We start from the raw sequence: 14,703 nt of genomic DNA, 5'->3' as shown, positions 1-14,703 counted from the left end.
GAGAGAAAAAGAAACATCGCGGGCCTAAGTTTCAATTTTCAGAGCACCAAACTCAAACTCTCAAATTAAATTAAACACACAGCAATTTTATTTTTTCCTCAGCATTTTTCCCAGCTACATTACTATTTTTTTGCAACAACAGCAATGAAGTAGCTGAAAAACAAATTTCTCTCGGGTTCAATAAACCTTTTCTTTCTCCTTCACGATATTCTGGGGCAATTTCTTACATCAACTGACAAAATTTGGTGCCAGGCGGACGGTGAGACAGAAAATCACCAGGTTCAGGAACTGCAACCCTCAGATTAAAGGCACAGCCTGCTGAAAATTGAAATTTCGCCCACATGCCGCTCACCAGTACGCTGACGGAGACTCTGGTGATGTTTTCTAAACGACACAACTGTTCTCGAGTTTCAGGGACGGAAAGAATTCCACCCTCTGCCAACATGGTACGAGACCATGGTGGATATGTGCATTAATGCAAAACAACAGAAAAAGGACCAACAGAAAGACTGAAGATACTGCTGGTACAGTCCTGAAGACTCAGCAGGGCATCGGTTGACATATTGGAGTGGGCAGCAAATGAGTGAACTGCTCCTTTAACTGAGCTTCTTTAATCATATGTCACATTATAAACGTTTCCACAAATGACTTTTTTGTGCAGAATGTGCCAAACATGTAACTTTCCTGTTAATAACTGGGAGTGAAAAGACAACGGACACATGACACACACCAAACCTCACTTCAGTGTGTGTGTGTGTGTGTGTGTGTTTAACTAATCGTTTCCACACCGGGGCAGGGACACACCAGTGTTGGAGACCCACGTAGAAACACAGCCGGGAGGGACCGGCCGATAAATCAAACATACCCGCTGACCTCCCAGGATAAAAAGAGAGCGCGGGGCTCGGCATGCACGCAGCAGCTTGTATGTATTTAAAACAAACGTATTTTAGTTGAGCGCAAACACGCAGCCGCACTGGGGGAAGCCCGTGCTATAAATCAAACACACCCGACGGGCTTTCAGGTATGAGAGTCCCCTCGAAGCCCCCAGCCCCTCCCCCCTGTGTCTTCCAGCCGCGTGGCTGACGTGAGCATTGTTCCTTTTGAACATCAGCAGGACGCAGAAGGTTTGTAACTCTGCGATGGTTCCTCTGCTGTGTTTTCACACCAAGCAAAGCTCCCTCATAATCAGCTCCCAAAACCACACACGGTAGGAGTGGGCAATCGTAAATCACACGCTGACAACCCCTTAAATGTGTGATATAGTGTCTGAAACGTGCCTTTATTTAGCACATTTTTTTCCAACAGGGCAACACAACCCTGCTTCACTTAAAGCTTCTGTTTTGACTGAACTTGGTGGCTTTGTAGAAGCACTTTTAGAAGCAATGATGACAAATTACGAGTAAGAAAGAACTACAAAAAATGAAAGAAAACGGTAAGAACCACGCACACACTCCCACACCCCAGAATATTTAGCCCTTTGTTTTCACTATCTTGTTAAAATGCCAGGTTTTAACTTCCTGCCAATGACATTTTCTGCTTTACTTGCTTGAAACTTGACGCTGTACACACTACATCCGGGTAGAGACAAGCATTTCCAGTTGTGCGAGTCCCGGTGACAAGTCAACTGTGCTTGCATACCTTTAAAGCTGAATTTCAATCTTCAGACTGTGAATGTCTTTTGCTGCTTATGAGAAACAAACAACAAGAAGTCTTAGCTGGCCAGTAAATTCAGAACTTTGTAATAGAAAAACGGTTTTGACACCGAGTTCAAATGGTCAGCGTGAAACCTTGGACTCTTAAAAGCTTTCCTCTAACTGCCCCACCTCCTCCAAAATAAAGCCCAATCATTAGAAGTGATTGTATCTGAAAGGGAAAACAGTGACTTCACTGTTGTCACTCTTGTGCGCTGCCAACAACTAGCTTTGCAACTCAGAGCGCAGGTGTTCTTAAGCTCTGCCCATTTCTGTCCACAGAAAACGTGTTTAGTGGATTCATTTTGCATTTGGGACTCGAACCATTCGGTGAGTAGATGACACAAGAAATGCTACAAATTAGGTATTAAATAGCCAGTCATGTATATATGATATATATAAGAAAACATTTTTAAAAAAAATATACATATGTTTTTGTGAACCTGAGCCTCCAGTTTGATAAAATAATAATAATAATAATAATAATAATAATAATAATAATAATAATAATAATAATAATTATTATTATTATTATAAATGACAATCCAGACACTGCTGAAGGAGGACAGTTTGATCGGAGTCCAGCACCACTTTCAGCATTTCTGCCTGACACAGCCAAGTTCTAGGCCGGGGAAATATGAGACAAGTCTTCAGGTAAGTGCTGCATTTCACTTTTTGTGAAATGAGCAAAGACAGAAAGAAACAGACGCAATTTCCCTCAGTAAAAAAAAACAAGGCACCTTAATACATGGGGTTATATGCAAATTTATTGATTTAAATTAAGTTCTATTTACAGATGTGCCAAATTTCAATATTATTGTATGGTTGCTTCCATCAGTATACTGTTTAAACCATTTGTTGTGTAGCATCAGAAAATGATAAAACTAAATACTATAGGCATGCTGGGAACAGATTTTAGGTCATATTATTTGAAAAGTCATTAGCAGTAAATAGTAAATCTACGCACTGATCTATGATCCATCCCAACAGGCACTTGCTCACATAGCTTGTGGGGAAATTCCTGCCTACAAAATGGCGAAAGCAGCATCTGGTAAGTCGTGTTTAGATCATAAACCATTACTTTTAATTATTTAATTATTGAAAAAGTATAAAAAGCTTTTGTTACACATATTTATTATTTTGTATGTTTGTTGTAACAGCAGTTGATCTAAGAGTTGTGCTGTTTGGAAAAAGCCATAATGACAAAACAAGACTACATGGATTTCTCTCTGGAACAAAAGACTCTCATCAAGAGTTCTCACGCGCTCAAAGACGGATGAGCAAAGGAACCCCGGTAGTAGTCAAGACAGGAAATGTCTTCACCCAACAGCCGAACAGAGTGAAGCACGAGATGAGGCAGTGCGTGCAGCAGTGCTTCCCTGGACCCAACATTCTGCTGTTTTTGGTAAAACCCTCTGATTTTAATGAGAGCGACAGACAGAAAATTATGTCAACCATTAGGGTTTTTGGAGAAAATGCTTGCAAATGCTCAATGGTTGTTGTAACCCAAAATGACGGGGCGGAAAACCCATCCCTGAGAAGCCTAGTCCAAGACTGCCATCAAAGGCAGTACACCATCAGCTTGGATGAAAGAGACCTTGAAGACCGCAATCCTAGGGAGCTACTGGGGAAAATGGAGAGCATCGTCAGTGAGAACAACAAGCTGTATTTGAACTTCAATGGAGATGTTGATTCTGCTGTGGTAAATGAATGCACAAACATCACTTTAAATCTGGCCATATGTGGAGGACACAACACCTTGAAGACATCCATAGCTAATTCCATTCTTGGGAAAAAGAGGTTCTGTGCACTGGTTGAGTCTTTGGAATGCGTCAAAGGTGAATCTGAGGTGTTTGGTCGTAGGGTTTCCCTGGTGAGACTTCCTGCACTGTCTGGAAAACCCAAAGAGGACACAAAGAAGCTATCATATGATTGTGTCTCCCTCTGTACTTCAGGGTATGTTGACACTTTCATTCTGGTTTTCCCATTAGATAACCCAAGTGAGGTTGACAAGACAGAGTTAGAGGCCATCCAAAGCGTATTTGGCTGGAGAGTTGATGCTTTCGTTCTTGTTCTCTTTGTGACAAGTGCAAACTCTAACCTTTCAGAGGTTACAAGGTTACCAAATAACAAAGACATCCAGGACCTTCAGCACAAGTACAAGCAGCAATGTCTTTACTGCAACGTAATGAATCAGGAGCAGGTCTTGAAGGTGCTAGAGGCTGTTGAAAGGATGAGCGGAACAGGGAGAGGCTTTACAAGTAGCATGATTCCAAAATTGGTTGTAAGAAACTCAACTTTTAAACAGGAAAGATGTCAACAATCTGAAGTTCAGGAGTTTCAGAGACTGGGGAAGGGTAGACTTTCTCTTAGGTCAGTTACAGGTACAGAGAACGTCAGAGAGCGTGCTAGCTTTGAACCTTGGAAGGCAAATCTAGCTAGAACAAAGAGTGATAAGGACAATTTGGGAACATATTACTTAAAGGCAATTGCAAAGAATCCAGAGACTGTCAGGGAGCGTTCAGGAACAGATTACTTCAAGGGTAATTCAAAAACTCAAGAAACTGTCAGGGAGCGTTCAGGAACAGAACAGGAACAGATTACAAGAAAAATGAGTCCCAGGACAATATATAGTACAAATATAATCAAGATTGATCCAGGAACATATAGAGTCAGGACCAGATCAAATACAGATAGTGCAAGGACAGGAGAAGATTTTGGAAAGGTCACACGTCCAGAGCCTGTCAGGGAGGCTCATAATATTGATACCAGTAGGACGGGTGCAAGCTCAGCACATTCCAAGGTGGTGGTCAAAAATGTGCAGAGTCAAATTGACTTGAGGTTGTTGCTTGTTGGTAAGACAGGAGGTGGAAAAAGTGCTAGTGGAAACACCATTTTGGGAGAAAAACGCTTCAAATCCCAAATCTGTCTACAATCGGTGACCAAGTTCTGTAGCAAGGAAACGGCAAATATCGATGGCCGATCTGTGACTGTGGTTGACACGCCTGGTTTGTTCGACACGAGTCTGTCCCATGACCAAGTTAAACAGGAGCTGGTGAAGTGCATCAGCTTGTTGGCACCTGGGCCCCACGTGTTCCTCTTGGTTCTGCAGATTGGCCGCTTCACAGTGGAGCAGAAAGACACCGTGGAGCACATCAAATCCTTCTTTGGCAGGAGGTCCAAAGACTACACTATAATCCTGTTCACCAATGGAGACAGCCTCGAAGGCCAGACAATAGAAAGTTACATAGCACAAGACACTGAAGGCAATATGAAAAAATTGGTGAGCGAGTGTGGAGAAAGGTACCACGTTTTCAATAACAACAATGTGAAGAACCGTTCTCAGGTCACCCAACTGTTGACAAAGGTCGAATCACTGGTGAGTGAAAACGACAGTGGCTACTACACCTCCGCCATGTTCTGCGAGGCTGAGGCTGCCATACAAAAGGAAATGACAAAGATCATGAAGGTAACTGAGCCATTGATACAGTCTGAGCAGCAGGAACTCCAGAGACAACATCAACAAGAAGTGCGACTGCAGAAAGAAAAGATGACAAAGCTGATGTCTGACTTTGAAGGGGACGTAGAAAGACACATTGGTGAGAGAGAGAATGAGGCAAGCATCAAGAGGGAAGCTTTGAGGATAAAGAGAGAACAAAACAAAAGAGAAGAGGAGGAGAGACTGATGAAGGAGCAAATCACCAGAATAGACTGGGAAAAACAACAGCAGGAAGCCAAACAAAGAAAACAGGAGGAGCAACTGTTTCTCGAAAAACTCAGGGAGGGATATGCACATGAATTAGAAATGTTTGAGATGAAAAGAAAAGAAGATACCAGAAGAATTACAAAGGAGGAGGAGAAACGCTGGGAACTTGGTCAAGAAGCCTATAACTTGAAACTGGAGGAAATCAGGAAGCGGCACGAGGTGGCTGCAAGAAGGCAGGCGGAAGAGTACAATGATTTTAGGTGGAAATTTATCCACGCTGCCACGGCGGAGAGGGAGAAACAAAATAGAGAAGTGCACACTCTGAAGCAGCAGGGGCTGGACAGGGAAAACATCATCGAGCTCCTGTGCAAGAACAAAACCAACGAGAAAGGCTTTGGCAAGCTGAGGAGAGAGCAAAAGCGGGAGCTGGAAATGTTGGACGGAATTTGCTTCAATAGCGAAGATGATCGGAACAGTGACATCGAGAAACTGAAAAAGGCACATGAAGAGCAAATCAATCAGTGGGTCCAAAACCACGTGGAAAAAGCCACAGCAAACATGGTCTGCTCGATTTTGTGAGGCTTCCATCTGGATTTGCAGAACCGTGAAACTGAGCTGTTATAGATGAAGTGGTTTGATTCCGTTGTGTTGGTGTCTTATAGTTTTCCTAATGTTTAGTATCTTTTCAAACATTGTTGTTTAAAACATAGCTGATGCACTTTTGCCTCGCCCATCACACAAAAACCTAAAGCTGACTAAAGCTGAGATTAGACTGAGCAAAGCAAGAAAATCAAGGACGTATTTGATACAATAAAAGTTGTCCACAAACATCCAAGCTCTCACTGAATACAAAGTACATTTGAAGTCATTAACTGCAAGCACTGATGAATGTCACCATGCACGTTCAAAAACAAGTTAAAAAAAAAAAAATCCTGTATTTTTTGTATTAGTTGCTGTCATTACATCTTAATGTATCTCATTGTGTGAAATATCCTTCATTTAATGTTTAATGTCTGGACGATGACTTGTTGTTTGGTGATGCCTTTGTTGTTGGCCATCCATTGGATATCTGGTCTCATTCACAGTACGTGGGTCAATCGATCCTTTATGAAGTTTTGATGTTGTGTTGTGAAGACATGTTGTAATGAGCCTGATGAAGACAAGTTGGTGGAAGTAAAAGCACTAAGGGAGAATTTCAAATTATGTGGCTTTCTGTCTTACTCTCTCACTCTCTCTCTCATCTGAGTTTTGATGCCTTGTTTTGTTTACATTGTGTCAAAAAAACTTCCCTACTAGTTAATTACATTGAATTTAGATTACATTTAAAGTTTTAAAATAAAAATAAACACCTAAAGCATGTTTCAGCCAAGGTGCTTTCTGTCATCTTGCCAAGGAGGAAATAGAGATGCTACATTTTTTTCCTCCTGTTCTTTTTTTAGTGATGTGGGTACATCGATGCCTGGTGTACTTTCACTTTTGAGTGAAATTGTTGATGGTTTACATGCAGGGCAACAAAACACGGCAGCATCACTATGGCTTTTATTCCGTGTTCTCGTAACAGTGATAACATCAAAACAATGATGTGCCATAAAGGTAAATACATACATTCCAATACAGTTCAACCGTTGGATGGTTTATTTCATTGCCCCGCTGTATTGTTGCCAGGCCGGATGCCTCACACTGCTTTGAATAGTCCAAACCAGTTTGACCAGATGGTTCTTGGAAGCCACCGCCTGTTCCAGTATGTCCACTGTTGTTGTTGTTTATCTGTGTAACTATCTGAGACACAGACGCAGATAATCTTGCACTGAATGTCCCATCTTCTGTCGGGCGCCATTACGTCACTAGTTCTGGCATTAAAGGTCCAGCATTAAAATATAAATAAATAATTAATTAAAACAACATCCGCAATCATTCCAGTGTCACATTCGCTTGACACCATGAGATGACATATGCGTGTGTTTGAACTGGAAGTGAGCCTGTTTTCGAGGAGTGGCCACACAAAGACACGGCTGAGAACACGCAAACTCAGCCAGGGGACTGAAATTAAGACAAAAGTTCTGCATGTGTGCATTCAGAACATACCGGCTGTTTCCGAACACAACACTCATTCATTCAATCACTTTCTACTTTTGCGTCTCGAGCACTTGGGGTCGCAGAGGGGTGCTTGAGCCCAACCCAAAATCAAATCAATCCGAACACAGAGAGAACATGCAACTCCACACAGAAAAGACCCAGGTCAGGGGATGGGACCTGCAACCTTTTTGCAGTGGGTGAGGCGACAGTGCTAACCTCTTGACCACCGTGTTGTCAGTAAATGCAACATGTGTATGTCAAAAAGAAAATAGCTATAGTGGAAGTGCTTTCAAGTTAAAGGTCACAGACTACAAAAAATAAGCTGTCTGAAAACTCCACCTTTTTTCTTCTTTGTTTTCCTCCACTTTTCAGAACGTGCTGAAATTTAAAACACACTTCTGGAAATCTGACTAAACTGAAAGTTCACTGATATCTCTCCCACATCTGTGACACACAAAAGCCGAAAGCGGAAACAAAAACCCAAGCCGGATTTTTGTTTCCGCCTTTGCATTGATTCACCGTTGAAACATGTGGAAAGTCCCCGAAAGAATCAGGAGTCTCAGCAGTAAGCTGAGAGACTTTTTGCACGGGCCTAAATATGCTTTTATATCAAATTCTATAAAGTGTTGGGGATTTTTTTTTTCCTGTTCCACTAGAATATGGGATAAAAAAAAATTAGCACAAAAAAATTAGTCAGCTACACCCTGCTCCCCACAACTTTCATTTTTGCTTCGAGGAAGTGTGGCGACGTTTCCTGCACACATGCCAACAGAAGGTCCCGCCCTGTCCATGGCATATAAGGAGGACTGTCACAGTGAGGATTTTACAGGAATCTCTACCGGTGAGTACGAAACAAAAACTAAATGCAAAATTACTTAAAATATTACTAAAAATATTACTAAAAAATATGCACTTTTCCAAAGAACGCTTAGGTGTCAGTTACTTTTACACGCTGTGGGGGAAGTCTTACAAAGAATTTTAAGGAGGAGTAACCGTACTACAATTTCATTGACTGAAAAAAAATTGAGTGAGAGCTGAGGAACTCATTGGGTGAAAGCAAATGATAATAAATTATGATAAATTATGATTCTGGTTAAAACTTGATTAGAAGCTGAAAAAAAAAATCTTCCTGTTGTTGATGTTGTGAAACTACCACAATTAGTGAGATATAGATTAGGTTAGATATCAAGTGCCTCATCATGTACAGTGCCTGCTAGTATACTAAAAAGGCATTCAATGTTTCAATTGTAAAATTCTAAAAGCCTTCTGATTTGTCTGTTTTCCTTTTCTTGTTAGTATGTAACTGCAACGTAACTTTTAGCGATAAGATCTAAAATAAAAAGGTTAGTTTCAACTCTTTACTTTGCATGCTTTTTTAACTAAAGCCTGTTTAATTAGCCTAGCCTTTTAGATTTAGTGCATACACCTTAATTAAAGGCTAGATAACAAGTGGAGATACTGACTTTGTTTAAATGGTGTATCTCAGAAGAATCGGTATGGATTTGTCTTTTGTGTCTTGTGTTTTCTGTACACATTTCAGATTTTTTGATGTTGTTGTTGTTGTTTCTCAAACCCTCACAGACACCTGAGAGCCTTGCCACAGGAATTTTTCATTCCACAGGTGCAAAGTCAAAACATGGCATCAATCAACAGTTATGGTAAGAGAGTAGCACATCTGATTAGAAAATATAGTAATGTAGATTTGGTACGTTCAAAGTAAGACAGAAGAAGAAAAATGAGCTACACTGTGAATAACACTAGCTGTCAAGGATCTCTGTCATTGTTTTCAACTGCTGTTGAAATATTGCCAAAGATAAGGGCGTTTGTTTCGCTGAAGTATGTGTCCTCATTGGCCAACTGTAGAATGGCAGGTTTACAGTAATGTTTTACAATCTGCTTGTTCTGTGTTACAGCGCCTGAACTCCGTTGCGTGCTTATTGGTAAAAGCCAAAGGGACAAGGCAACACTGGCCAACTTTATCACCCAGGGGAAGACTACACCACATCTGACATTGCCAAAATGTACAGTTTCATATGGGAATTGGAGGCGGAAAATGTTAACAGTGGTGGGATCGTCAGATTTTTTCAGCCTTCCAAAAGACAAAATTCGGCATGAACTGCGAAAGTGTGTTGCCCTCTGCCCCCCTGGACCAAATGTCCTCCTACTGTTGGTGACACCGAGTGGTTTTAATGAAGAGGACAGACAAAAGCTAAAGTTCATTCTCAGTTTCTTTGGCGAGGATGCCTTTAAGTATTCAATAGTCATCGAAGCACAGAATGGAGAGGTGCCAAATTCTCCAATCATTCAGATCATCCAGGACTGCGGTTATCGACACCACAGGATTGACTTTGATCAGACACAGATCTCCAAAGAGGAATATCAAGCACTTTTGAAGAAGATTGAGGACATTGCGAGTGAGAACAAAGGAAGACTTCTGAGCCTCACAGAAGGGTCTGATTCTATGCCAAAGTCTGTAGAGTCCAGGCCTCCCCTGAACTTGGTTCTGTGTGGTAGATTTCGCACCTGGAAGACCTCAGCAACTACTGCCATCTTCGGAGCAAGTGAGTTTGATCCAACCACTGATCCGTTGGAGAGTAGCAAAGTTCAGGGCCAGGTGTTTGGGCGTTTGGTTTCTATAGCAGACTTGCCAACCTTCCATGATAGATCTCAGGAGTCCATACAAAGAGAAACAATACGCTGCGTCTCTCAATATGATCCTGAGGGAATCCACGCCTTCATCCTGGTCGTACCCATAGAGTCCATAACTGAGCAAGACGAGAAGGAGCTTCAGACCATCCAGAACACATTCGGCACCAGAGTCAATGATTTTACCATGATCCTGTTAGCTGTTAGGTCAGACCCCAATTCTCCGGATGTTAAAATGTTTCTGAGAGAGAACAGACACTTCAATCAGCTATGCAGGAGCTGCGTGGGGCACTTTGTCTTTGACCTCCAGGACAAGCAGCAAGTCTTACATTTGTTGGAGGCCGTGGAAAAAATGAGAGCCAGCACAACCGGCAGCTACACAAAGGACATGCTGGAAAAATCCTCATCTAATGTGCCTGAAAGCAGCCTGTTACCTCTGGAGCATCTCAGCACCTTTATGAACAAAGAAGTTCTTCGAATGGTGATGATTGGTAAAACGGGTTGTGGGAAGAGCGCCACAGGAAACACTATTTTAAACCACCCGCACTTCAAGTCCACGATTGCCGTGGACTCAATAACCAAGGCTTGCAAGAGGGAAACAGGAGACGTTGACGGGCAGCCTGTGGCTGTGATGGACACGCCTGGTCTGTTTGATACGTCTCTTTCCAATGATGAAGTCAAAAAGGAACTCTTGAGTTGCATCACGTTGTTGGCACCGGGTCCACATGTGTTCTTGCTAGTTATCAAAATTGGTCGTTTCACAACTGAGGAAAGAGACACCGTGGACCTGATAAGGGAGTTTTTTGGCAGCACGTCAGACAACTTCATCATTGTTATATTTACTCATGGAGACAGCCTTAAGAATCAAACGATTGAGTCGTACCTTAAAGAAGACAGCGAAAAGTATCTTACTCAGTTAATTGACGAATGTGGTGGCAGATACCTGGTTTTCAACAACAATGACAAAAACAGGGCCCAAGTCAGAGAGCTGGTCAGAATGGTGAAATCGATGATAAAGTCAAACGGCAACACCTGTTACACCACAGACATCTTTCAGGAGGCAGAGGCAGCCATACATAAGGAGACGAGAAGAATCATGGACAACAAGGAGGACATGATACACCAGGAGGAGGAGGAGATGGAAAGAAAGCACAGAAGCAAAATACAAGCAAAAGGATATGAGTTGGAAAAACAAATAAAGCTCCTAGAACAAGAACGACAAGCAAAAACCCAACTATTCAAGCAGAAGGAAGAATACATCCAAAGAGAAGAGAAAAAGATTGAAAGGAAAGAAGATGAGAACAAAGCTGAAGAAATGAAAGTAAAAAAGGCAGAAGAAATCCAGCGGCAGAACTGGGGACAAGTTCTTGAAGACATGAATAACCACTTGAAGCAAAGGTCTGGTGAAGAACCGGCTGCTGAGGAAGACATGATGCTTACCATCAAGACCATTCAACAAGACAAGGAAGTTTGGGAGCAGCAAAGACGGGAGTGGTGGGAGAACCGTTACCATGAAGACCAGCAGCGACTGCTGGATGAGAAAAGAAAACTCAAAAAGCTCATTGAAGAGCATGAAATAGAAATAGAACTGTACATCAAGCAGAGAAAAGAGGCTCAGGCGAGGAAGGACTTAGAGGAGGATGCCCTGAAGAAACAACAAGACGAGCTCGATGAGAGTTTTGCAGCAATCAGGAGCAAACACGAGGAGGAAGCCCGAATGCAAGCTGAAAAGCTCAACGAGTTCCAGCACAAGTACATCAATGACTTTGCAATGCTGGCGGAGAGACACGGCGAAGAAGTTGAGAATTTGAAACAGGCCAAACAACAACAAAGAGAAATTTTAATCCGGCGAATTACCAAGTACAAAGATTATCGGAAAGACTATGAGAAATTGAAGAAGAGGCAGGAACATGAAATGGACACCCTCACAGTGACGTTTGATCCGATAAACGACGACGATATTGACCTGATCAAGGAAATCAAAGAGCTAGAGGCGAAACACGAAGAAGAAACAGACACCTGGATACAAAAGCACGTAGAAAAACTGAGGGCAAAGGGCTGTGTTATCTTATGAGACATCTTCAGTGAGTCAGTTTTCAGTTTTAAACCTGGGAGTGTGTGTGTTGCTGGTTCCGGACTGCGCCCCCCAATTCCCTTCAGAAATTTTAATCCATGGATTTCACAAATTACAGACTAACTTTTCATTCCTCTTTCAAGATTGAAATGATCTGAACCTCTAGAATACTCAGCTTCAAAATGGAACGCTACGCAATGCATTCACCATCTAATTCTCTGGATGTTTTGAACAGCTACACATTTTGACCAGAGAGACCACTAATTCCCAACCTTACAAAGTGTAGCTTTTGTGTCTTCATCACCCTTTAGAAAAAAAAAATAATTGCTGTTGCTTTCGTGAGAAGAAAGCTACAGCATCTCATTGCCATTTAATGGAGCCAAACATTGATTGATTCTGCCGTCGTTGATATTTTGTTGTTGTTGCATCTTTCTATAAAGATAATTTAGTTTTTTTTAAGAGTCTGAAACAAACTTAACATTTTTGTTAAAGGTTTTTTTTAAGTCAAGCTTTAGCCTGACCTGCTCAAAAATGGATAAATGTTCTTTGCTGCATGGGTGCTTCGTTTTTTCTTTTATTTTGTTATTAGTGGAACGTTATAGAGGTCCCTGCGTACCCAACAAACCTAAGTGTACCCCTATTTACTATGCATATCCATATATATCAATTTTTCGGGGGGAAAAACAACGTTTTGTATCTGCCTAATTTTCACGTCTAAATGTGATTAACAAACTTGTCTGGTCTACCCAGGTTGAATATGTTCTCCTTTTGTGGATGTAATGCGTAATTGTGTTATTGTTTCTCTTGACATGATATTAAACCACACCTTTCACATGTTTTTTTTCAATGATTTTCTCTCTTTTGTTTAGAAGAGATCATTCAGAAATAGTGCAATACAATAAACTATTGTTGGTTTAAAATAATCTTTGCTTTCAGCAGCATCTAAACATAGAAATTACAATAACTGTCAAGTATATTGTCTAGGTGTTACAATGTTACAAATACTTTGGCTCACTTTATGTCCAGCATTCCAGGTTACTACATTGGTATTTTGGCCACCAACAAAAACACTGACTTTGCAGATTCCTCTATCATCTGTTTTGTCACACTTTCTCACATGCATGTTGGCAAATGGGACTTTTGTTAAATTTACATGATAAGATTAGACTCATTCCTACCTGTACTGTACAACCATCATGTTCTGTTCCCCACAGTGTCTGGCACAGCGGATGTATCTCATCCAACTGGACTTGGTGGGGTCGTTGCCGTCGATAAAGTGCTGTAACGTCCCTTCTGCGTCGTAGATCTGAGGAAAAACACACAAGACACACACTGAAAAGGCTGTCCACGTCATTCATATTTATACATATGCAAATAAAAGTGTTTCATGCTTTGCAACCAAAAGCTCCATTGCCTCTTCTTTTTTTTGTGTAGAATTAGTGTGGAAAAATTGATCATTGAGCGCACATAGATATGTTTCTTCCCGATAACTTCCTGCTGGAACCGCTTCTGACAGGTTTTACCAAGTTCCTGCTTGAACAAACAACAAACAAAACAGGGCTCAGAGCACAGCCAACGCCTGGATGTCAGTGTCGTCACTCATATAAAAACTTCACAAAGGGATAATTTTCTGGAGTGATTTTTTATTTTTTTTAGAATAGTGAAGTCAACAAAGGAAGTCAAGGATGCACTTTTTATTTGCCTCTGCTGTGTTCACTGACAGGCCAGAGTCACAAATCATCACTCGCATCACTATTGACCAAACTGAGACCTTTAATCATTCATTCACTTACTACTGTATATGTCTTAACGCGCTGATCTGCTGCTCACTCCGTCGTTTTGCAGGGCTGTTTTCAAAACGTAATTTCATATTGTCTGTTTTCTCTTTGGCGACTGCGTTTTATTTGTGTGACTCTGCTATAAAAAGCAGACGTGGGATATAAAAGCATTAGGATGTATTAAGGACAGAGCAGACGCAGAGAAACAGAGGAAGGCAGATGTGAAGATGCGCGAAGCGCCAAGGCAGCGCACTCTCATGCGAGTGCTGCACAGCTGAAGAACAAGAGCCCGCTGCCTTGTTCAGGACATATAAGAGTTACACTTCACCTCCAGGGAGCCGTGCCAAACAATGTCAAGTCGCAGTGCAAAGAGACTCATAGTGCTATTATTACACACAGAGACACACAGAGTAGGAAAACTTTGCATGTTCATTCTGAAAAAAAAGTCAAAATGATTTACACTTTGCAAGCATGTGTATGTGCGTGTGTGTGTGTGTGTGTGTGCGCGCGCGCGTGGTCATTTTGTACAGATAACAAAGTGCGACTTTAAATAATTAAAGTCCTCGCAGCTGAAACCAAAAGGAATAACTCAGCCTCATCTGAAAGGTTTTAAACAACTCGCTGCAACAAATCATTAGCCTGTTATCCGCATCTACGCTGGAGCGGCACTCGTTGGCGGCCTGCTGGGTGTTGGATGTTATACACAGCTGATTTACTCCGGTGCTTAAAAGC

At 41.6% G+C, this 14,703-nt stretch overlaps 3 protein-coding genes across 6 annotated transcripts in view; 2 read left to right on the top strand and 1 right to left on the bottom strand.

Moving 5' to 3' along the window:
- The window catches only part of prdm6 (PR domain containing 6), a 58,913-nt gene that overhangs the window by 23,818 nt on the left and 20,392 nt on the right, over positions 1-14,703 (bottom strand). For all 3 annotated transcript variants that reach the window (XM_076046985.1, XM_076046983.1, XM_076046984.1), the window contains exon 5: positions 13,372-13,499. In XM_076046985.1, coding sequence (XP_075903100.1) covers positions 13,372-13,499 — 128 coding nt within the window. The remainder of the gene's footprint in view (positions 1-13,371; positions 13,500-14,703) is intronic.
- On the top strand, positions 1,911-7,742 carry LOC142902139 (uncharacterized). Of its 2 annotated transcripts, none has more exons than XM_076046981.1 (4): positions 1,911-2,021; positions 2,241-2,345; positions 2,682-2,742; positions 2,855-7,742. In XM_076046981.1, exons 3-4 carry the CDS (start codon positions 2,724-2,726, stop codon positions 5,974-5,976), a joined length of 3,141 nt encoding a protein of 1,046 aa, XP_075903096.1. In that variant the 5' UTR covers positions 1,911-2,021; positions 2,241-2,345; positions 2,682-2,723; the 3' UTR covers positions 5,977-7,742. The 2 variants fall into 2 exon arrangements, with proteins under 2 accessions (XP_075903096.1, XP_075903095.1); XM_076046980.1 differs by having other exon boundaries at positions 2,852-7,742.
- LOC142902140 (GTPase IMAP family member 8-like) lies at positions 8,624-13,031 on the top strand. The gene is made up of 2 exons (XM_076046982.1): positions 8,624-9,131; positions 9,387-13,031. The coding sequence occupies exons 1-2, from the start codon at positions 9,110-9,112 to the stop codon at positions 12,191-12,193; spliced, it is 2,829 nt and encodes a 942-aa protein (XP_075903097.1). The 5' UTR covers positions 8,624-9,109; the 3' UTR covers positions 12,194-13,031.

This window comes from Nelusetta ayraudi, unplaced genomic scaffold (genome assembly GCF_046127955.1).
Source record: "Nelusetta ayraudi isolate G7.1 ecotype Tasmania unplaced genomic scaffold, CSIRO-AGI_Nayr_v1 ptg000092l, whole genome shotgun sequence".
Classification (NCBI taxonomy): domain Eukaryota; kingdom Metazoa; phylum Chordata; class Actinopteri; order Tetraodontiformes; family Monacanthidae; genus Nelusetta; species Nelusetta ayraudi.
Note: the sequence above shows the minus strand (reverse complement) of the source record. Positions and strands in the feature narration are given on the sequence as shown.